Raw genomic sequence first — 25124 nt, forward strand, 5'->3', positions numbered from 1 at the left:
GCTATACATCTCCTTTCATTCATAAGAGTAGACTGATCCAGGAAAATACTCCATTATGGCCCCTGGCCATAATAGATTATTATTTACAGTGATCTTTAGCTCCATCTAGTGACCGCATTGCATAATTTTTTTTTTCTGTTTAACTTTTTTTTTATGGATAAAAACATTAGACCCGAAGAGAAAAAAGCCTAGTAGGAGTCATTTTTTGCCCCCATTTGCACAGAACAAATGTACTAAAGTTCAGTTTCTCAGAATGAATAGCTATTTAAATGTTTTACAAATCCATCCCATAAAGATGTACAGCTGGCACTATCAGCTCACTTCAGAAGGCAGAAATAAAGCAAGAAATACTCGGAGGCTCAGATAAATGGTGTCACACTTTTTACAGAAAAGCAGCGGAGGGGACGCTGATACAGCAGAGAGGACATGGATAGAAGTATGACATGGTTGCTCAGAGAACTGAAAATTATAGAGGCATAACAGCTTAAAAATATTCCCACTCTTTAATTGTAATTCTGGCCCTGCCTGTACTAAGGGGCCCCATTTACAATCAGTTGTTGTGGATTTCAAAGTGCCGCTTTGTTGCAGTTTTTAAGTCATCATAAGTCATAAAAAATAAACCTGGCCCAATCCCCAAACCCAGAAACAAGTGTTATGCATTAGGAGGTAGAATGCATAGCTGAGAGTGGGCTCATACATTGAATTTGAGCCCCAAAAGGCAGTGTATATGGTTTTAGAACTTATTCTTTCATTATTTTTTAGGAAAGGTCTAAAAAAACATTTATTAAAACCAAATATAAAATATTGAAAATGAATACTATGCATTCCTCTATCCAGCCAGTAGGTGGCGTTCTAGTCTCCTATTCACATGTTCATCCTATTCAGCTACTGTATACTGATAGAAGACCTCTGAACTTATTACAGCGACTAATTACAGCAGAAACTTTCCCGTGACATGCATGGGGGGCTCTGATGTGATTGGGAGACCTCTGATGTGAAGAGGGGACTCTGATGTAAAGGGGACTCTGATGTAAAGGGAAGGCCTCTGATTTGAAAGAGGGATTTGTGATGTGAAGGTGGGACTTGTGATGTGAAGGTGGGACTTCTGATGTGATTGGGGATCTTTTAAGGCTAAATGAGAGATTTGGGTCTTTTTGACCCCAGATCTCTCAATAAAGAGGACCTACCATCCTAATTTCTATTACAAGAGATGTTTACATTCCTTGTAATAGGAATAAAAGTGATTAAAAAAGATGGATAGTGTAAAAAAAAAAGAAGTAAAATAAATCAGAAAAAAAAAAAAATTAAAGTGCCCCATCTCTCTGTGCTCCCATGCAGAAGCGAACACATACGTAAGTTGCGCCCACATATGTAAACAGTGTTCAGACATATGTGAGGGATCACAGCAATCATCAGAGTGAGAGCAATAATTTTAGTGCTAGACCTCCTCTGTAACTCTAAACTGGTAACCTGTAAAAATGTTTAAAGCGTCGTCTATGGAGATTTTTATATACTGTAGTTTGTCGCCATTCCAGGAGCATGCGCAATTTTAAGACCTGAAGAAGGAGGCTAGCTGGTGGGACCTAGAGGAGAGAATTTGCCTAGGGAACACCAGGAAGTGATCTGCTCTACATGACTTTCACATACGCTTGTGAGTAATATTTTATGGCTTTGTTTTAATTCAATAAAACTGTGTTATGCTAGGGCGGTTGTGCGCTCTGTCCTTTGTTTTTTCATACATGCGCAATTTTAAAGCATGACATGTTCATACCTGCCAACTGTCCCGTTTTTCCCGGGACAATCCCGGCAAATAGGAGCCTGTCCCGGGTATATTACAGTGTCCCTGTTAATCAGGGAGAATGTAAATCACAATCACAATTAATTTTGTGCCACACAGTGTCGCTCTCACCCCAGCTAGGAGTTGTAGTTCTGGCAGCAGGTTGTCTCTCTCTCTGTGCCCGCTCACTCTTCCCGCCTGTCGCAAATTTAACGTGTCACTGAAGGCAGGGTGTCAGCATGGTGCACTTTCCAAAATCCGCCAGCAGGGGGAGGCAGAGCACCTTCCGACAAGCTGGAGGCCTCACACTCCATTAATTACTACTATCAATAATGTTTTTTTATAGATATAATTTATACACCTGTTAATTGATACATATATATAGATTCCTAGCTCTAGATAAATGTGTGTACATATCCGTGTATGTGTATGTGTGTGCGCATATACACATATATATATATATATATATTGCTCAAAAAAATGAAAACAGACCTCAATCCTCAATGGGAAAAATCTCATGCTGGATATCTATACTGGTATGGACTTGGTATGTGTTAGGATAATATGGACTGGGTAATGTGTTAGGATCTATACTGGTATGGACTATACTGGTATGGACTCTGTAATGTGTTAGGATGGTATGGACTGGGTAATGTGTTAGGATCTATACTGGTATGGACTGGGTAATGTGTTAGGATCTATACTGGTATGGGCTGGGTAATGTGTTAAGATCTATACTGGTATGGGCTGGGTAGTGTGTTAGGATCTATACTGGTATGGACTGGGTAATGTGTTAGGATCTATACTGGTATGGGCTGGGTAGTGTGTTAGGATCTATACTGGTATGGGCTGGGGAATGTGTTAGGATCTATACTGGTATGGACTGGGTAATGTGTTAGGATCTATACTGGTATGGACTGGGTAATGTGTTAGGATCTATACTGGTATGGGCTGGGGAATGTGTTAGGATCTATACTGGTATGGACTGGGTAATGTGTTAGGATCTATACTGGTATGGACTGGGTAATGTGTTAGGAAGGAAAGGATGCTACATTGTTTTATGTAAATGAAAATTATCACCCTACAGAGGGCTGAATTCAAAGACAGGTGAATAAAGTGTGAAATGTGCTCAGGTGTGCCCATACAAAAAATGGAATATGTAAATCTAAATAAAATATTACATTTTTTGTACGGTCACACCTGAGCACATTTCACACTTTAGAATTGCAGGGAATTGTGATGAGAATTTTAAACTTTAGGCAGAAGTAGTGCAGCTGAATGGGAGAATTATTCCAACTCTGCTACTTTGGCCTTAAGTTTTCAATTTCCTGTAATTCTCTCTTTATGAAGTAGACCCTATAATCTGATAAGTAGGCGGAGATTAATTATGTGGAGTAGGCGGAGCTTCGGGGAAGTGGGTGTGGTAAGTAATTGATAGCTGTGCTGCAAAGTGTCCCTGGAAATTTTTTTCAAATGTTGGCAACTATGCATGTTAGGTATCTATTTACTCGGCATAACATCATCTTTCACATTATACCAAAAAATTAGGCTAACTTTAGTGCTTTGCTTTTTTTTTTTTTTAAATTGCGTTTGAAAGACGATTGCCATTTTATTCTCTAGGCTCTTTGCTAAAAAAAAAAATATAATGTTTTGGGGGTTCTAAGTAATTTTCTAGCAAAAAATATGAATTTAACCACTTCTGGACCGGAAGATTTTCCCCCTTAATGACCAGGCCATATTTTTCGATTCGGCACTGCATTACTTTAACGGACAATTGCGCAGTCGTGCGACGCTGTACCCAAATAAAATTGATGTCCTTTTTTCTCCACAAATAGAGCTTTCTTTTGGTAGTATTTGATCACCTGTGCGATTTTTTTTGTGTGCTATAAACAAAAAAAATATAGCATTCTGCTATATGACATTCTCAAAAAAAAAAAAAAATGTAAAAATCTAAATTTTTTACCATTTTAGGCCAATTTATTTTCTGCTACATATTTTTGGTATATAAAAAAATAAAAATAAATCCCAAAAAGTGTATTTTGATTGGTTTGCGCAAAAGTTATTGCGTCTACTAACTACGGGAAAGATTTATGTCATTTTTATTGTCTTTTTTTTACTAGTAATGGCGGAGATCTGCGATTTTTAGCGGGACTACAACATTGTGGCGGACAGATCGGACCCCTAACTGACATTTTTGACACTTTTAGGGGGACCAGTGACATTACTACAGTAATCAGTGCTAAAAATATGCACTGTTACTGTAATAATGACACTGGCAGGGAAGGGGTTAACACTGTGGGTGACCAAGGGGTTAAATGGGAGCCTAGGCGAGTGATTCTAACTGTGGGGGGCGTGGCTTGTGAAATGACCATAGAGACATGTGATCCTTTATACAGTAGAAGGATCACAGGAGCTCTGTGATCCTTCCAGGGAGAAGAACGGTCAGCTGTGATTACAACAACTGACCATCCTTCTCTCTCAGCAGGGAGTGATCGCAGTTGTCAGGAGGCAATCAGAGCCACCTGAAACACGCATCGGCTTCCCCGCTGCTGAGTGGGGGCGGCGGGCTGCAGGCGCACGACCGACGTAGGTCTACGTTGGTTTGTGCAGGGGGGGCCGCACTGCCGCAGTAAAAAGGCAGCAGGGGTCGGGAAGGGGTTAAACTTGTAAACAAAAAGTTCCAGAAAAGGCCTGGTCAGCCAGTGGATATACAAAAGTATGGAAACTTTTTGAAGAACCCTCATATATCCTATGATTGTAAGCGCCATCTAGTAGCCATAATACATTATTTCTTTAATTTATCACAATAAGAAAAATTTGTTATGGCCACTAGATGGTGCATACAGTCATATGAGATAATTATATTACACAGAATAGGGCAAGTTTCGTTGGAGATGTGCGGGTGTGTTTCACATTCGTTCAGCAAACTTTTTATACATAGTTATGTTTTGGAGACCTGTTATTGTTGTATGCTGTAGATTGGAAGGTCTCTGTAGAAGAATGGGAATTTGGATTAGGCGGTGTCCCCCCTATAATGCGGGGGGCTTGTCAAATCTAGTTAAGCCTCTGTTTATAAAACAAAAAAGGAAGAAGTAATTTTAACTAATCGGTCCGACTTGCACAACAGAAATTCTACAGGGGGCATTTTTTTTTAAATTTGCAAAACTTCTATAATTAAGTTTTCGAAAAGTTTATCTTTTTCTTTGAACTCTTCACGTTCTTCTGCATCACTGCTGCGGTCTGCATTTTTCTCCTGTAATGTAAAGAACACATTCATAAACATCATTCCTTATATTATCCCTAAATTAACTTATAATGAGAAAAATAATATATCTGACACAATAATGGTGATCGTGCACAAAATGATTTTATATATGACTGTCTTGTTGATGAATTTACTGTTCAACCGTAAATATGAATGTAGGATCACAAAAAAAAAAAAAAAATAGGTCGATGCCCCATAAACCTAACCATTCCATCGAATTATCTACTTTAATACAATCAGTTTTTCTGTCCAAGACCATCCAGAATAATTTTGAGCCAATCAATCTATTTCTAAAACATTTTTTGACTGAACGTCAGAAGCATGTGTGCAAGCTGGTAAAAATCTCCCTGTATTTTTTCCAATAGACGAATTCCTATATATCGTCCGTCAGCTCCATCTATGGTGAAAATGCAATATGAGTTATTTCAAAAAGCTGTACTATGTTGTGACCACTAGATGGAGCTGACAATATAAAAATGTATCTATTCGAAAAAATAATGTTTTTTCCCCAATTTTTCCTTGTTTTCCAGGCCTTCCCATCTCTAATCAGGAGGGTTAAAATGTTTGCAAGGTCAGGGCAGTTCCAAAGGACAAGCATCACTTAGCAGCCCTTACAGGGGTAGTGCTACACATTTGTTTCTAGTGTTGTCTTGGAAAAATTAAAGCTGAAGGTGCGCATAAAATTACTAATAGGATTTGGCCAAAAATAGGACCTCAACTAAAAAACATTGTTTTTTTTTTTTTTTTTATAACAGCAACAAGTCTCTATTCAAAATGCAATAAAAAGTTACCATCTTACCTTCATCCTGAACTCCTACTTAAAAGCTATATTCTTCTGCCAGGGCAGTCTCTACCTTTAAATGTTCTTCTGTGACATCTTTAAATGTGTATCCTGTAGTTACAAGAAAAATGAATATGAAATTATTAAATGTATATGTGACCTTTTTAAAAGTCAATGATTTAATGTGTATGCACAGGGCTTTTTTTTCTCAGAGAATAGGTGCCGGAACTCCCCCTTTTCAAGTCACCCCTTGACTCCGCCCCTACCCACCTCCGAGCACCGTTCCTTGGTTCCACCCATTACCCACCTCCGAAGACCACAGTTGTGGTACTAACTAATTTGTATTGAGCTTGTTACTGATAACAAGAAAAGCAGTAGAATAGATCCCCTGCAGCCAGCAACATTGGACCACTCACAACAAAACACCCCCCACCCTAGCAGCAGCAACAGATCTCCTCACAGCCAGCATCAGCAGACCCTCTGGAAGAATAGATCCCCCCCCAGCAACAATGGACCACCTAGAAGAAAATACCACCCCCTTCCTCAGCAACAATAGACCCCCGGAAGCCACAATAGACCTCTTCCTCAACAGTAGATCCCTCCCAGAAATGACTGACCCCCCAGCAACATAAGACCCACCCTTAGCAACAACAGATCTCCCCAGCAATAGACCCCCCTTGCAATAATAGATTCCCTCCAGTGACAATAGATCCCCAGCAACCAGCATCAACAGACCCTGCAGCACACCTCCAGCACCCCTTGCCATTACATACATTCAGTCCTGGAGGTGCCGGAACTGCGTTCTCCCGCATTCCTGCTGAAAAAAAGCCCTGTGTATGCATAGCCAAAACTTTTTGTAGGGGATATTTCAAACCTCTGTTTTGTTCGGTGTTTGTGTCTAGTTGGGGGATTCTTTTTTCACTTCCTGTCTCTGAAACACAACGGAAAGTGAAAGGACATTTCTACAAAGTGACCTGAAATTAGCTCTTAGGCCTCATGTACACTGCTGCTGATAAACAGACGTTTAGGAGCAGTTGGGCGTTTCTTTCAGCAGCCCCTGAACCCTCCTCTATGTTATCTTATCTGTCCGTGTACACTGAGTCGTTTACAGTCATTTAGAGGCAGTTGAGTTCAGTGTCGTTTTTTTGGAAAGCAATTATTTGCGTTCAGGATGTTCAGAACGCGTGTTTACTGGTGTTTCAAACGCCAAACGAGACCAAACGCGACCAAACGCGGTCACCCGCTTTTAGCGCTTGCGTTTTTACTGTTTAAAAGGGGAATGATTTTTTGACCTCTAAAAACAGATCTGAGCGCAAACGCCCGCTAAACGCCACTAAACGCGGCATGCAAACGCGACACAACAGACGTTTTAAACGTCGTTTACATAGCTGTTAAATTCCAGCATTCAAAGGAGTTTTGCAAACGTCCCGTGTACATTTAGCCTTACAGTTCTCCCCTCAACTCTCACTCTGATGACAACTGCAAATGTTTTAATTTATCATCATTTTCTACCTAGGTCACTGGTCACCAGTACAAATAGTGAAGGTGAATATTTTCAGAATATTTTCACAATACAAACTTGACAGGGGTTGTGATCCTTCCCCAACACTATCCAAAACAAAAAAGTTCTGGCTATACATAAACTTTATATCTGAAGCAGGTCTGATACTGAAAGGTACTGAAAGATTGGACTGTCAGACTGTCACAGGAAGGCAAAAAAAGGAACCACATACACCATAGGGTCAATGTGGTAATTTAGCAGAATATTTAATCCTGCCATAGTGAAACCTGAGGGGATAACCATTGAAGGGAAACTTTAGAAGTTTATCTATATTTGGACAGATTACTACAGGTAATTTACGTTTATGGGGTAATTGAAGGTTTTCATGAAGATTGGATAGTTTTTTAACCAGGGGATACTTGGACTGCAGAGTATCTTTTAAGAAGAATTTAAAGCGGAGTTCCGGGCACGAAAACTTTTTTTCAATAAACATACCCCCGGGACAGTCAGGGCTAGTACATTCCACAATGGCTAGCCTCTGATCTGTCCCGGTTCGCACTTACCTGCAAGAAGAAATACTCACTTATACAATTTCTTCTCCAGCGTTGCCATCTCTCTTGTGGGCAGCTGAAGCCGGCGCGATCCTCTTCTGTGTCCTCTTCCGTGTCTTCTTCTCCCAGAATGCGCCTGCACCGGCCCCTCTCGTCACTTCCCCGGAAGTGACGAGCGGGGCCGGTGCCGTTGCATTGATTCCTGGGAGCGATGACGTTCAGCTCCCAGGAATCATTGCAAGCCAGGAAGTGACGGCGCGGGGCCGCGGCACAGAGGGAGGAAGTGGAGAATAGGTGAGTATTTTCTATCTACAATTACAAGGTGAGTAAAAAAAAAAAAAAATATATACCTAACTATCCAATTCCTTTTCAGGTGAAGGAGACCAAGCGGATGGGCACAAAAAAAAAAGGTCGATTTTGTGCCCGGAACTCCGCTTTAATCTGCTTGGCCTTTGAGGAACAGCGCTCTTCAGGCCAGCTAAAGAGGATCTCATCAAGGATGTTACTGGTGCACCCACTTTCTCCAGCAGAGCAGACTGTGTTGCAGGATAGACCCAGAACTTCCTTCTTGTCTCAGGTAGTCTCTGCCTTCCCTCTCAATCAGGTCTTTGTTTTCTCATCCATTTGTTTGACTCCAGTTAATGTGTATTTCTCTCCATTGTCTGGATGTGGTTTGGGCTGTGTCTTAAACCCCGTACACACGCACCGATTGTTAGCCGTAAATTTTCGGCCAACGTCCGATCGGCCGATTGTCGGCTTGTTAGTATGATGCTTCCGACAACCGACTGCGACTTTTCGGCCGAACAAAATCTGGTGTGCATGCTATAAAATTTTTGTTGGCCGTCACCAGAACAGCCGATTGTTCGTCAGTCAGTACAGATTTCGGCCAACAAAAGTCAGATGAGCAAGACTGGGCATGCTCAGAGAAGAAAAACCACACGGAAAGTAGACCAGAACATGACATCACTTCTGCAGTTGGATGTTGTTGGCCGACAAAATTCGTGTGCAGTCTAGAGCACATTTCAACCAACACAACAACACTGGACAAAAGACGGCCGATTGGTGGGCCAACAATCGGTGTGTATACGGAGCTTAACTCTATCTCTATGCTTCTTTCATAAAGCCTAATTCTCTTTTTGTCATTCCGAATGGGCCCTGGGATGGTGCCCTAGCTTCTTTCTTGTTCTCTAGCTGGCTCAGACAGACCAATGTTTAAGCTTATGGTCCCAAGGATCAGGTTTCCCCTCTTTTCTACTGAGGCTTAATCCACCAGCACTGCTTAGGCTTTTCGGGTTCAGGAAACGGTTTCCCAGATTTGTAAGGTTGCCCTCTAGTCTTCTGTTCACATGTTCTCTAAGTTTTACCAAGTGGACGTTTCTGCCTCATCTGATGTCAGCTTCAGGTGTATCATCCTTCGCTAGCTCTGTGAGCTGCAAGTATTCCCTGATGTCTGCTGTTTGCGCTGAGCTTATTAGAAATCTTTTACTCTGTTGACCACTTCTCAATTTGACTGCTTTTGGATGACCTGAAGGTTTAGGACTTCCTGTGTTCCTCAATGGATGAGAAATAAAATAGGATTTTTGAACACATCATAAAACTTTTTTCTTGAAGTCCATTGAGAGACACAGGTCCCACCTCTCTCCATTTATGATCATGCTCTCTGTACTACTTTGCTACAAAATGGAGGCATGCTGGTAAGTATGGCGGTTATCCTAGGGTGGCCTAAACTTTTTTCTTTATCAATTTTTTATCTATAGAGTAAATAGGTAGGAGGGGACTCTGTATTGAAAAATACACAGAGGCACTATCCTCGAATAGAGTTAAGTTATGAAAGAGGCCACCACCTTTCCTCCAATTGGAGGAGATGGCAGGAAAATTAGGGGATTTTTACGTGTCCAACAAGTTATACGAGACTTTCTAATGCTACAATAATCCATAAATAAATTATAACATAATCAATTTATTAATAATGTGTATTTGTACTTGCGGATCCCGTAATTTTAGGTTGAGGATATATGTTTGTGGCAATGTTACTGCTATCTAAATGACTTTTATCAATTGATGTATTAATAAATTAATAATACAGGTGCATATTAATTATGATAAATCTTATCCAATACACACAAACAGCCCTAAGACCATATCCTTTAGGTCTAACCTTTCTCCAAAACACATGTATTAACATATAAGTTGAAGAAATGTCCGTTCAACTTCCGTTGAAGTCCTCTGACAAAACGTGTTAGAGCAGTGACTTGCGCGGTCACCCAGGCAACGGTACGCTGCGCGGCAGCTTCGGTAAGGATCGGAAGCTTCCGGAACGCTGACGAGCGGACGGAGGACCGGTAAGCGGCCGACAGTGTCCGTGTTGCCGATACTGTATGATTACATGCTGTGATTTTATTTGATTGATGTAAGTGTAATGGGTGAGGGGGGGAGTTTTGAATAAAGATGTGCATTTATATTTGGCGGTACTATCCTATGTGCATTCTTTACTCCCTCCTATGCACGGCGTCCATCGCAGCTGTGAGAAGGGCTCTCAGGGCTCTACCATTGGGACGGTCCGGACGAGATTTGAGTATCTTTGCAGGCCCATGTTGCAGAGGGATCTGGTAAGCGTGTATATTTGGGGGTCTTACACGTGGTGAGGTGAAGGGACACTGTGTCTACTTACGTTCCACACTGGAGATACATCCCTCACTGGGACCCTGCATGGACCCTGTTTGTGACGGACTCTTTCATTATCGGACATTTCTTCAACTTATATGTTAATACATGTGTTTTGGAGATAGGTTAGACCTAAAGGATATGGTCTTAGCGCTGCTTGTGTGTATTGGATAAGATTTATCATAATTAATATGCACCTGTATTATTATTAAGCTCTATTTAGGCTTCAGCTTTTTTTTAAAATGTTATGTGACAATTTACACCAAGCCATTGGTGGTGCAGAGCGCTGGGTGATTGAGTTTTGAGCTTGTCTTGGTTCTCAGTCCTTTTTTCTGTATTAATAAATTGATTATGTTTTTAACCATCTTCGGATTATTGTAGCGTTAGAAAGTATCATATAGCTTTTTGGGCATTTAAAAACCCCCTCGTTTTGCCGCCATCTCCTCCAATTGGAGGAAAGGCGGGGGCCTCTTTCATAATTTTTAATCTATATTTAGGTGGCAGTATAACCCAATATTTAAGGTGGATTTTAGGGTAAGTTCGAAAATCCTTTTTTAGTTAGCAGCCCACATGAACAAGGGTGGGAAGACATGCTAGTCAGGAAAGAAACCCAAAGCCCAGGACCCAGGTCCATAGAAAGACTAAAGTTAATGCAATGGTGAGAGAAGGAACCTAGTGACTGAACAGATGCTGTTCTGAACCTCCCTGTGACACCTATACAAGAAATGGGGGTGTTTGGAAAAAAAAAAGAAATGAGGGTGAAGATAGCAATAAAAACATAGTTGGAGGCAGTAAGGTTCTCCTCTCTAGGTGTTTTTGATCTTGTTCCCAATGGAGAGATTTTCCCCTCACTTTCTGCCCTGACAAAATGTGGGGCCTGTAGGGACAGGATTGCTAGAAGCATAGGATTGTTGGAACGTGAATTACCTTACATGTCATGCTAAATAGTCCATGGTTTGGTACTCCAGTTCTGGATCACAGGACCTGTAGCATTTGTAGTACTGACAGCCTTTATTCATTATTAATGGTGGTCCTCTATATCTCCGAATATGTCTCTCCCTTCTAAACTTACATTGGCTTACAATGGTGATCCGGTTTTCAAGGAGACCAGCACTAACCATTTTGAAAGCTTCTATTGCTAATCTCTCCTCCTGAAAATTCCATTTCTCTGGCTGTTATCATGACTCAATAAATTTAACAGTTTCTGAGACACTGGTCCAGAAGAAAAGCATGAAGATTATGAGTTTTGACCTACTGCAGGCTTGCTCCAAGCCTGCACAAGTAAAGTAAACAGAGGCTAGGCAACTAATATGCTCATCAGCCACCATACTGTATATCTACATTGTACAAATACAGCTTTTCTTTAATAGGTGGAGGCTCCTACCCATAACTGTCCGAATGGCATAAGAACATAAACACATTGCATCTTTTCCAGCGTTACACAAGTGTTTCTCAACCTTTTTTCAGTCAAAGCACCCTTTAAAATGGACAATCTCGAGGCACCCTTTAAAAATTTGGACAGTCTCAAGGCACCACATTATAAAATGCAAAACCTATTCTAACAGTTTTACAAAATGCAGCAAGTCCAAGTAGGACACTCAATGTTAGAGGAGATGTATTTTTCCAAAGCAAATAATACACTTTTGCAAACTGGTATTGACTAGTATTTCAATATTTCTATATCACTCAGCTAATGTGACCCCACTGCTGATGACACGAGGCAGGGGAGGGTCAAACAAGGATATGCAGGTGACTGGCATCCTCTTTATCAACTGATGACGCCACTGGTCATTAGGACAGCAGCAGCTAGAAGGTTGAGTAGCACCCTCCTAGGTAGGTGCTAGGTAAAAGCATCTTATGCTACTTCTGCTTATCAGGGGAGCCTGATCTATTAAGTTGCCTGTTGCATGTTCCCAGGTGTGATTCACTGGGTCTAAGGGAGTGTCCCCACTTGCATCCAATAGGGGAGTCTGTTGGACAGTGAAGGAAACCCAGCCAGTGACACATTGGCTTTTGTGAGAGTCCCAGTGGGAGAGCACTCTTGCAGTGCATCCTGGGATTGCTCATAAAGGCCAGGGGGACATTTGACAGGGCATCTTTGGTGGGAATCAGAGTCCCAGGAGGAGGCTGATGGCTGTCTCTCCTCCTTTTGCATGAGGAAAGTGGTCTTAGGCAGTCAGCCTAGTGAACCAGGTGTGGAGCCGAGCTGCAGAGGATCCAGTGGAGCTAACAGTGGAGCTGCTGGCAGAGTCTTCTGGGAAAAACAGTGTCTGTGAGTACCAGGGGACTTGCCAAAGGGTCTGCCCAGGAAGGGGGACCACTCCAGTGAAGTCAGAGGGTCAAGGGATCAGCTCACACAGAATGTCAGATTAAAGGGGTTCCCTTATAGAACCCTGAAGAGTAGGGACAAAAGGGGTGCTGAGTAGGACCCTGAAGAGCGACTAACAGTACAGTACAGTTCATCAAATTCTTCTTCACTTAGTGGCATGGTGAAGCAGTGGCCTTGCCACACTCAGCTTTATTCAGAAGTCCCAGAATTTGTGCATAGTTTATTCAGTTGGAGTGTCCCACTCATCTCTTCTCCTATCCCAGTTCTCCAATAAAACAACAAAACCCAAACCCCTGGACTGTTTTCTGACTTAGCCAAGCACTTAGAAGATGCTATATTGTCAAGTTGTTGCTATGGGTAACCCAGGGGAATCCATAACCAGCAGCTCCCATGGGAGTAGTGCTACAGTTGTAATGGTGCACAATAAAAACCTGCGACTTAGGCCCCTTTTACATTTGTTTGACTCCAAAGTTGCGCCGACTTTGGAGTGCAACTTTAGTACAACTTTGATGTGGCTGACACAACTTTGGATGGGTGCAACTTGGATACGACTTTGACCAGTTTTAATGGGCAACTGTTGCACACAAGTTGCATTGTATAAAATTCAGGTATGACTTTCATGCAACTTCTGAGGGTTAACACTGAAGTTTATGGCCCTCAAGTTGCATGAAAGTCAGACCAAAGTAGTGCATGAACTACTCTGAAGTTGCTGCAACTTTCAGCTGCACATATATGAATGGGTATCATTGGAAAACATGGGGAACAACATGATGTGCAACTCTGATGTCCAAAAGTGCATGACAAGTTGCATAAGTGTAAAAGGGGCCTTAAGCTGGATACACACTATCCAACTTTTGTGGTTAGATTTCCTTCAGATTTACCTTTTCTATGTAGTGCAAGGGCCTGCCAGATTGCATACAAATTGAAAGTGTTTAGGTTTGACCTCCTATTATATGGTTTTTGGAAAAAGTCTTCAGAAAATCTTAAAGTGTGTATGGCCCATTAGTGTAAATAAAAGGCAGGCTTCATCCACACGCCGGCTTGTATACAATTTTTGGGTAATTTTTAGATATTTTGCCAAGGCACCCCTGAAGAAACTTCAAGGCACCCCAGTTGAAAAAGGCTGCCTTGCATAATGTACTGCTGGGGTTTTACTCATCACAGATACAAAGGCATGCAATAATGTATACATAATACACTTCAGGGTCTGTGTATAAAAACTTTACTGAATGAATGTGACAAACATTAAACAAACAGCCCCATGGACCCTTGCAATATTGTTGTATAATTGACTTTTATTCTATGATTGTTAGCGCCATCCAGTGGCCATAATGGGACATTTAAAAAAAAAAAAACCTCAGTCAGGAAAAATACCACATTATGGGCAGTTATGATTTCAGAAGATAATTATATAACACAAAACAGATCAAGTTTTGTTGGGGCTATGGAAATGTTTGTCACATTCGCAAAGCTAAGTTTTTATACATTGTTTTGCCTTCAACAAGATATCCATTAAAGCGGTAGTAAACGTTTTTTTTTTTTTTAAACCTGCAAGGCAATGCCAAAATGTGTTAGCATTGCATACTAGCACATTATGTGACACTTACCTTAGATCAAAGCCTTCCAGCGGTGCACTGCCACCGTGTTGGCATGGTGTCCACCATAGCATTTGCAGTGGCAGAGCAGAGTAGGACTGGCCATAAGAGTGATTACTGTCACGCAGTTGGCCAGCTTAAGCATGTATTGCAATATGTGTGAACTAAAAATCCCCGTTTTTCATTGCATAGTTTGCTGGAAAGGGTGTATAGCAGTGTGCAGAGGGTCCGAACAGAATTTGTGCTGTCACCTTTGAAGGCGCTTCCATCTCCACCTGGTCTTCCTTCTGGGTTTGCGGACTTCTTGCTGTGTGAGTGGTGGGAGCTGCGACGGCATCGCTCCAGCGCGTGCGCGCGAGAGCTGCTGTTCACGGCACAGGACTCTGAAGGAACGGCACAGTATGCCGTTCCTTCAGGCTGCATACGCCTATGACCTCAACGGCTGCATCAAAAATAAATATCCTCTAAACGGTGCACATTTAGGAGATATTTACTGTACTTACAGTATAGGTAAGCCTTACTATAGGCTTACCTCTATGTAAAAGTCATGCATGGGAGTACATGGGTTTATTTACCAGATATGACTACAAGATGGAGCCGGTGGTAAATGTACAGTTTGATAAAGGAAAAGGAAGTGGCAGCACTCCAGGTTGAGTCAAAATCCAGATTTATTGACTGGACATCCAAATTATGACAATGGTGACAAGGTAGACGCGTTTCACACACTGACTGTGTGCTTAATCATTACCGTAATGATTAAGCACACAGTCAGTGTGTGAAACGCGTCTACCTTCTCACCATTGTCATAATTTGGATGTCCAGTCAATAAATCTGGATTTTGACTCAACCTGGAGTGCTGCCAATTCCTTTTCCTTTATCAAGTTTTCACGGAGGCAAGCCGGGGCATGCACCGGTGTGAGTCATAAGGCGATTACACCACCTTGAGCAGTGAGTCCTTGTCTGTTCAAATGTACAGTTTTGCAGAAACTAGAAACTGTTCAGCTTTAATAAAAGTTCTCCTCATTCTTCAGTCTAAGAAAAGAAAGCAAGGTGCAATTTGAGAGTCAGACTCCATCTTAGAGACTAAGAGAAGGAACCAGCTACCAGAGCACATGTTGGACTTAGGCTTCTATCCCTTTGTGTGCCCCTCAGAGTTGTAAAAAGTACTCGAAACCCATACTTGAGTAAAAGTACAAGTGCTCGATCAAAAAGTGACTTGAGTAGAAGTGGAAGTGCTCAATCAAAAAGTGACTTGAGTAGAAGTACTAAAGTATTCAACATTTTTTGTACTTAAGTATTGCAAGTAGTTTTTTTTTTAAATTTTGCTACTCAAGTACTGAAAGTAAAAGTACCAGTAGTTTTAAAAAAAAAATTCTACTCAAGTACTGAAAGTAAAAATAGAAGTACTGTGTTATATAGTTATTAAAGAAAGAAGTCAAAAATGTATTAAAGTTAAAGTTATTAAAGTTAAAGTTATTAAAGAAAGAAGTCAAAAGAAGTCAAAACTACACATGACATTATACACATTTTTTTGAGCTTCATGAAACCTGCCATCTACTGTTCTGGCAGTGGTAATTTTTATAATTGTAACGAGTAACTATGCAGCACAAAAAAAAAATATCGGAGTAGAAGTATTGAAATCATTGAAAAAATGTAGTGAATTAAAAGTGGAAGTAGGAGAAAAAAATTTGACACTAGGAAAGTACAGATACCGCCTTTCGGTACTTAACCACTTGCCGACTGCGCACAGTATATTTACTGCGGCAGTCAGCCCCTCACAGGCAGAGCGACGTAGGTCTACGTCGCTAGCCTGCGAGGCTCTGGGGAGCGAGCGCGCGCCGCCGGAGGCGCGCTCCCGCTCGGTCACGGACCCCCCCGATCGGCAATCGTTGGGGGAGAGGGAGAAAGGCAGGCGGCTAGTGTAAACAAGCCGCCTGTCATTCTCCCCTGTGTAGAAACAATGATCATACGGTTCTACTATGTAGGACCGTTGATCATTGTTCCTACACCTCAAGCCACAGCCAATCACAGTTAGAATCACGCCCCTAGGGACACACACAGCCCCTCCCTCTCAAATAAAGTTAACCCCTTCACTGCCAGTGTATTTTTACAGTAACAGTGCATATGTATAGCACTGATTACTGTAGAAATGTCACTGGTAACCCCAAAAGTGTCAAAAATGTCAGTCAAGGGTCTGATCTGTCCGCCGCAATGTCGCAGTAAATCGCAAAAAAAATCGCAGATCGCCGCCATTACGCGTTAAAAAAAAAAACAAAAAGACAAAAATCTTTCCCTTTGTTAGTAAACGCGATAACTTTTGCGCAAACCAATAAAAATACGCGTTTTTTTGCGATTTTTTTTTACCAAACATAGGTAGCATAAAACAAATTGGCCGAAAATGTTAAAAATTTTAAAAAATTCTGATTTTTACATTTTTTGGGGGAATTTCAAAAAATATGTGAAAAATATTGTTATATTTGCAAAATTGACGCTCTTTTTTTGTTTATAGCGCATGATCAAAAAATCGCACAGGTGATCAAATACCACCAAAAGAAAGCTCTGTTTGTGGGAAAAAAAGGACGTCAAATTTGTTTAGGTACAGCATCGCACGACCGCGCAATTGTCCGTTAAAGTCACGCAGTGCCGAATCGCAAAATACCCCCTGGTCAGGAAGGGGGTAAAATCTTCCGGGGCTTAAGTGGTTAAGTACAGTAGTGAAGTAGTTCTACTTAGTTACTATACATCTCTGATGCCCCTTGATCGGAGCATCGCTGGTAAAAAAATCATTTACTGACATCCACAGCCTGTGTGTTTTTTATATATTGATTATGTGTACTTTGTCTGTTTTCTTCCCATAGTTTCACCCCACCTTGTTTTGTTAATAAAGCTTCAAGTTTACAACCAGTCCGGCATATTGCAGAATAGAAGGGTCTAGCGGCTTGTCGAGTTACACCCAGGGAAACGTGTAGCAAGGACAGAACATACCTAGACCCCTTTAGAAAAAGTTCACATGTAGAACAAAAAACAGCAAGAAATCCTTTACCTTCTACTTGTTTAAAAATTTTCTCAATTGGTGATTTGACTGACTCATGCATGACTGTGATTTTATACAGTTTATTTTCTTGATACGTATAAGTGGAGGTGACCGAGCTGCTTAAAGTGTAGGTACCATCGCTCTCAGGGATAATCTTAGATAGTTTATTATCCTTTTCCTCATACGGCTCAAACTTGATTTGTAGCTCAGAATTTTGTTTGGTTCGACTCCATGTCACCTCAATCTTCTCTGGGTAGAAATGTGAAATCTCCGCTGTTAAAGTGTAGCCATCAGGTCTCATAGTCACAGTAGGGATACCTAAATGCAAAATATAAATTCAAACATTTTTTTTAAATTGGAGACAACTGTGTTCCTGCCAACAGCTGAGAGAAGTACAAAGGATAACTTTATTGTTTCAGCATACGGCCTAATGCAGTCTGATTCACACCTATGTAGGTTGCTGTTTGCATATTCCAGATGCATTTTTTGTTTTTCAACACACATTTGTGATCTATTTGTAGCACCCTCCTAGGTAGGTTATAGTGAGTGAGTATAGTTTTTAGCTCCGTCTGCTTACCAGAGGGTCTGTAAGTAAATCTATATTGTTCTCTGCCTACCAGAGAGCAGGATCTGTTAGTGAGGTCTGCTCATTGTGCTCAGAGTGCAACTCATTCTGTCTGGAGAGTGTTTCACACTGGTCCAATATTGATGCATGTTGGACAGTGGGAGGAAACCTGACAAATGGGTGCATAGGCTTTTGATACAACCCTGATGAGTGGCAGAGGAAAAGTGCCTTGGTGCATTCTGAGATACTGTATAAAATCCAGGAGTATATGTGCTCAAGGTCTTTTGTCTGGATAGCCGAGACCCGGGGGGAGGGGGGCGGCTGCAACTTCCTCTGTAGAGGTGCCATGCGGCCTCAGGGAGTCATCCTGAGGGCCAGGAGAGAAGCAGTGAGGAACTAAACCTGTGAACCTGGAGGTCCAGAGGAGATGACTGAGAAGGGAGACACTGGAGGATCTGTCTCTGCAGTATAGTGAGTACAGAAACTCGTATCAAGGGGCCTGACCTGAGGGGGGCCACCCCTGCTCCTAGGATAGTCAGTTGAAAGTTGAAGATAAGTTATCATCCACTAGGTCGTTTTGCTAGGAAGTGAATAGCAAGAGACTTAACCCTTTCTACACTTCTGGCAGTGTAGATTAGGCAGCCTAACTGCTTCCAATCAATCTAGAAGGCTTAGAGACAGAAGTCCTCAGCTAATGTATATAGTTCAAACTGGAGTATCCCACTATTCCCTTCTCCTATCCAAGTTCCAAATAAACATAAAAAAAAAACAACCTCCCTAGACTGTTTATTTGTGTGACGAGCCATCAGGAGCAAGCAGGGATCAGCGAACTATATCTCACGATAACCGTGTGTTGGTAATCAGGGGAGCCCATCAGGTCATTATTCAGCAGGCCCTGCGGGGACAGTGCTACACATTGAAGTCTATGGAACCAAAAACCAGAGAAAAGTCCCTGGCCCTTTCAATGAAATGCACAGATATGAACGTGACCCACAGGAAACCATGTTAAATGGACCGTAGTGTGTTCATGCAAAACTGAAAACGCACAAAAAAATGCATAAGTGTGAACCAGGCCTTAGAGGCTCAAAACGCTGATGTCTAAAACTTCTGATGGTTCACCGGCCCAGAGAGTCACAGGTGGTGTGTGTACTGCCTGCCATACAAGTGAATGGCTGTACATGTGCAATACTTATGTGCTCCTGTGCATGCATGTAAGGTCTATTTCACAGAATGCAATATGTACGCATTTCTGGAAATAAGTCATATGTTAATGCATGGGTAAACTCAGAAGCATCAGCGCTAACATTATTATTACGGATGTGTTTAGCCATTCACTTATGCAGTCCCTTGGAAAAATATTCATACCCCTTGACATTTTCCACATTTTGTCATGGTTCAACCAAAATCATAAATGTATTTTATTGGGATTTTATGTGATTGACAGTTGGTCTCTAAACTGTGGCCCTGGGGCTGGATGTGGCCCCTTTCTTGCCTTTTTCCAGCCCATGAGGCATTATTTCTGCCACTGGCACCAACAATGGGGCATAATTCCTTCCACTGACACAAATGATGGGGCATAATTACTTCCACTGACAACAAAAACGGGCACTATTCCTGCCCCTAATGCCAAAAATTGGACATTGTTTACTCCAACTGGGCACAGTCCGGCCCCCCTGAAGTCTGAAGGACAGTCACTTGGCACTTTCTTAAAGTTTGGAGACCCCTGTGGTAGACCAACACAAAGTGGCACATAATTGTGTAGTGGAAGGAAAATGATAAATGGTTTTCAAAATATTTTACAAATAAATCTAAAAAGTGTGGCGTGCATTTATATTCAGCCTCCTTTATTCCCCTTTCATACATACGGTCTGTTCAGTTCATCAGTTCAGTCACGTCAAAATGTATCAGTTTTTCATCTGTTTTGCATCCGTTTTTTTTTACATCCACTACCAATGCAAAAATGGATGAAAAACTGACCATTTGTCCGTTTACATCCGTTTTTCGTCCGATTGACAGATGAAAAATAGGGCATTCATCCGTTCCAAAAAACGGACATTGACGGAAGCGGATGAAAACGGATGTTAACGGATGATCATCCGTTGTCATCCGTTTTTACATAGAGATGCATTGATGTCCGTTTTTCATCCGTCAACAGATGGATGAAAAACAGACAAACGGACCGCATGTGTGAAAGGGGTCTTACTCTGATACCCCTAATGAAAATCTAGTAGAACCAATTGCCTTCAGAGGTCCCCTAATTAGTAAAGAGAATCCACCTGTGTGTAATTTAATCTTAGTATAAATACAGCTGTTCTGTGAAGCCCTCAGAGGTTTGTTAGAGAACCTTAGTGAACAAACAGCATCATGAAGGCCAGGGAACACATCAGAAAGGTCAGGGATAAAGTTGTAGAGAATTTTAAAGCAGGGTTAGGTTATAAAAAATATCCCAACCTTTGAACATCTCACAAAGCACTGTTCAATCCATCATCCGAAAATGGAAAGAGTATGACACAACTGCAAACTTACCACGACATGGCCGTCCACCTAAACTGACAGACCGGGCAAGGAGAGCATTCATCAGGAGAAGCAGCCAGAGGCCCATGCTAACTGTACAGAGAGCTGCAGAGATCCACAGCTCAGGTGGGAGAATCTGTCCACAGAACAACTATTAGTCAGGACTCAGGCATTCTACAAATCTGCCCTTTATGGAAGAGTGGAAAGAAGAAAGCCATTGTTGAAAGAAAACCATAAGAAGTCCTGTTTAAGTGAAACTATGTGGGGGACACAGCAAACATGTGGAAGAAGGTGTTCTGGTCAGATGAGACGTGTGGCGGAAAAAAACTAACACTGAACATCACCCTGAACAATCCATCCCCACCATGAAACATGATAATGGGAGAATCCTGTTGGATGCTACAATGGAATAGTTTAGATCAAAGCATATGCATGTGATAGAATGGCCCAGTCAAGGTTCAGACCTAAATCCAATTGACAATCTGTGGGAAGACTTGAAAATTGCTGCTCATAGACACTTTCCATCCAATCTGACAGAACTTGAGCTATTCTGCAAAGAAGAATGGGCAAAAATGTCCCTCTCTAGATGTGCAAAGCTGGTACAGACATCCCCAAAAAGACTTGCAGCTGTAATTGCAGGGAAAGGTGGTTCTACAAAGTATTGACTCCGGGGGCTAAATACAAATGCAGCCACACTTTTCACATATTTACTTATAAAAAAATGTTGAAAACCATTTATCATTTTCCTTTCCATTTACAATTATGTGCCACTTTGTGTCGGTCTATCACATAAAAACCCAATAAAATACATTTACGTTTTTGGTTGTAACATGACAAAATGTGGAAAATTTCAAGGGGCATGAATACTTCTTCAAGGCACTGTATGACTGGCTGTACAGACCACAATGAGTCTGTTTACATCTGGCACTCCATAGAGGTGAATAGAGGGTCCGATTGGCTCAGACCATTTGTGTAAAAGTGGCCTAAGGCTCCTTTCACTCTGATGCGCTGCAGTTTACCCACATCGCGGGCGCAGCGCAGTGCACCTGTGGCTTTTCTGCGGGCTGGCTGCACTTTGCCATGGACTTCTGTTATATCTTGCAGATGTGGTGCACTTTCTGAAAGTGCAACAAACCCGCAGGTATTAACAAAATCTATGGCTCAGTGCAGGTAACCCACAAGGTGAATCAGTTTGAAAGTAGCCCAGTAACCACTGCAGAACGGATATGCCCATTATATACATTGTGATTTTAGTAATAAACTTACCGTTAATAACAGACTTCCATCCAGGTATTGCTGGTTGCTGCTGTCTGCTGTCCCAGGCGGAGTGCATCCGCCTGTGACAGGAGCCAGCACTTTACAGGAAGCATCAGCTTATGCGGCTCTGCTCTGCAGATGCTTGTTTACTCTACCGCCAGATTGATTCACAACACTGATGCCCTGAGATGGCGGGTCAGCAACCCTTGATCTGGGCCTGCCGACCCGCCATCCCAGATCAAGAGGTTGCGGGCCACATCAAAGGGGTCTGCAGGCCACTGGTTGGGCACCCCTGCTCTAAATGTCTGTGTGTATGAAGCCTAACTCTGTGAGCAACTTACAGTAGGTATATAAATTCCATATTTATTTCTTGCCATAAAAACCATCATACTGTCATGCCAAAGTATGATTTAGTCATTGTGTTTCTATTTAAACCCAATTGATAAAATCTTTAAGAATCATGGCTGGTTATGTAATGAATAATATACAGTATAATTGTAGCACCCTCCTAGGTAGGTGCTAGTGAGAGAGTATAGTTTTGGCTCTGTCTGCCTATCAGAGGAGCAGCAGGGAAATTCTATATTGCTTTCTGCCTACCAGAGAGCAGGATCTTTGAGTTAGGTTTGCTCATGGTGCTCAGTGTGTGATTCATCTGGTCTAGGGAGTGTTTCACGCTGGTTCAATAGGGAGGCATATTGGACAGTGGGAAGAAACTTGACCAATGGGTACACAGGCTTTGATACAGTCCCAGTGATTGAAACAGACTGGCTGTCTCGTGCATTATATGGTGTTGTATAAAAGCCAAGAGCACATGTGCTGCGGGGTCTTTGGCTGGTGAGCAGAGTCCCAGGGGAGAGTGATGGTTGTCTCCTCCTCTGTAGCAGTGGCACATGGTCACAGGCGGTCGGCCTGGGGATTAGAGGAAAGAAACTGAACCCAGAGGTCCAGGAGAGCTGACTGGAGGGGTAGAGACACTGGAGACCTTTGAAAAACAGTATCGTGAGTACAGGGGATTGTGTCTAGGGGCCTGACCTGAGGGGGCCACCCCATTGTAGGATAGTCAGAATACAGGTGTCAGTCTGTGGAGTGAAAGGGGGTACTAGGCGTGTATCCTGAAGATAATCTTCCTAATCAAGTCATCTATACAGAGGCCTAACCCAAATTCATCTAGTGGCAAGGTGAATCTGCAGCCTGGCTGCATCTTCAGACAGGAGTCCTCATCTATTGTGAATAGTTCAATTGGGAGTATCCCACTCTTCCCTTCTCCCATCCCTAATTTAAATAAAACAACAAAAACAACTACATCCCCTACCTAGATTGTTCATTGACTGAGCCAAGGAGTAAAGTGTTAAATTGTGTATGCTGCAGTTGCTAATGGTAACCCAAGGGGATCCCAAGGTGAAGAATTCAGTAGTCCTCAAGGGGGCAGTGCTACATAAGTAATAAAGGCAAAACTTTTTGTTTAATTTTGGATAGAGTGGAGAGGGATTAAAAAACCTGTCTGTTTTTATTGCTGTCTATGCTCCCTGTTAGGGAGATCCCCCCTCTCTATTTGTCATTTTACTGTTATCACCGAAAGTGAAAGAAAATCCAAAATTTTGGGTTGTCACCAGATCAGGAATATAGGGAAAAATCTTCCAATGGAGACACTAGTGTCAGGCATTCTCTCACTTTGGAGGGATCTCTTCTCACTTCCTGTTTTGGCTATGGGACAGGAAATAAAGGGAAATCTCCCTAATTATGAAAAAGGATGTGCAAGAAGGGCCAAGTGTTATCCCTACAAGTCCCAGGATTCCATGCTTTTGCACGATCCCATCCACAGGTCCTATCCTCATTGTGGAGACTCACCTCATAATTGTGGCCTCTTATGTCATAATTAACCACTTGTCGCCCAAGGTACGTACATGGACGTCCTTGAGTTTCAGTAGTATTACCGGGATGATGGGTGCACCTACAGGCATCATCCTGGCATCATTCTTTTTAGCTGGCGATTCCATTTCATGCAGAAGTGATCCCAGTGGCTAATTAGCTATTTGATCACTTCTGCAGGTGGCTCCCTGTATCATCGCAGAGGCCGGGAGCGATGCGGCCGGCAGAAATAGCTGCCTAGTACAGAGAGAGAGAGAGAGAGAGGAACTGACATCATTCCCCTCTCTTTGTAACCCTTGAAACTGGGAGCGACGAGTAGTTAGTCACTTCCAGTTCCATCCCTTTGGCCCCCATGCAGCTGATCGGTCTGATGGGCTGCTTTCCTGGCCACTGGTGGTAAACAAAGGAGAGATTTGGGTTCTAATAGACCCCAAATCTCCCCATAAAGAGGATCTGTCAAGGCCCATGCTTTTACATGGGATGTTGTTTATCCCTTGTGATTGCAATAAAGTTAGTACAAAAAAAAAACTAAAACAAAAAAAATGTTTGTATAAAATAAATTAATTAATGAAAAACTATTTTTTTAAAGCGCCCCCACTCCACCCTGCTTATCCACAAATGCGAAAGCATGCGTTACTCCCGCACGCATACGTACACGGTGATCGCACCACACATGTGAGGTATTGTCGCGAATGTTAGAGTGAGAGCAATAATTCTAGCACCAGACCTCCTGTGCAATTCTAAACTGGTAACTGGTAAAAAGGCGTTAAAAGCGTCAGCTATGAAGAATTTTAGGCACCGTAGTTTGCTGCCATTCCACGGGCAGACACGATTTTAAAGCATGACATGTTAGGTATCTATTTACTCAGCGTAACATCATCTTTCATATTGTACAAAAAAATTGGGCTTACTTTAGTGTGTTTTTTTTTAAATTCATGAATGATTTTTTCTCAAAAAAATAGCGTTTGAAAAAACCACTGCGCAAATACCGTGTGACATAAAAAATTGCAACACCCACCATTTTATACATAATGCTTGGGGGTTCTAAGTAATTTTCTAGCGAAAAGTAGACGTTTACATGTAGGAGCGAAGTGTCAGAAATGGCCCAGATGGCAAGTGGTTAAGTGGACAGGGGAATGGTATGTAGGGGCTCATTTACACTTGTGGTTGGAGGCAGTAAAAACAGGTAGTTGAACCAAGTTTTTACCACCCTCCTGTAAGCTACAAAGACAGCTGCATGGGGTGAACACATGTTGCAGCAATGATACTTTGCAGCTCTGGCAAAAACTATGCTCCCTGTTGCATTCAGCAGTTAAGACTGCCACCAGATCAATGGCTGGGGGTTCAGGTTATGGATAGGGGTGGAAGTGTGCAAAAGCAAAGTATTTTATCCCTCACAGCAGGGTCCCCAGAGATCCCCCT

At 42.1% G+C, this 25124-nt stretch overlaps 1 protein-coding gene across 1 annotated transcript in view; it reads right to left on the reverse strand.

Moving 5' to 3' along the window:
- Positions 1 to 5860: 5860 nt before the first annotated feature.
- Positions 5861 to 25124, reverse strand: part of LOC309558532 (uncharacterized protein) — a gene marked incomplete at its 3' end in the record, with an annotated part of 180905 nt that continues 161641 nt past the window's right edge. The window contains exons 8-9 of the mRNA XM_082261612.1: positions 17507 to 17815; positions 5861 to 5934 (exon numbers count right to left, since the gene is read on the reverse strand). Of these exons, the coding sequence (XP_082117738.1) occupies positions 5861 to 5934; positions 17507 to 17815 (383 nt within the window). The remainder of the gene's footprint in view (positions 5935 to 17506; positions 17816 to 25124) is intronic.

The sequence above is a fragment of the Pelophylax lessonae genome (genome assembly GCF_965119305.1).
Source record: "Pelophylax lessonae genome assembly, chromosome: 6".
Taxonomy (NCBI): domain Eukaryota; kingdom Metazoa; phylum Chordata; class Amphibia; order Anura; family Ranidae; genus Pelophylax; species Pelophylax lessonae.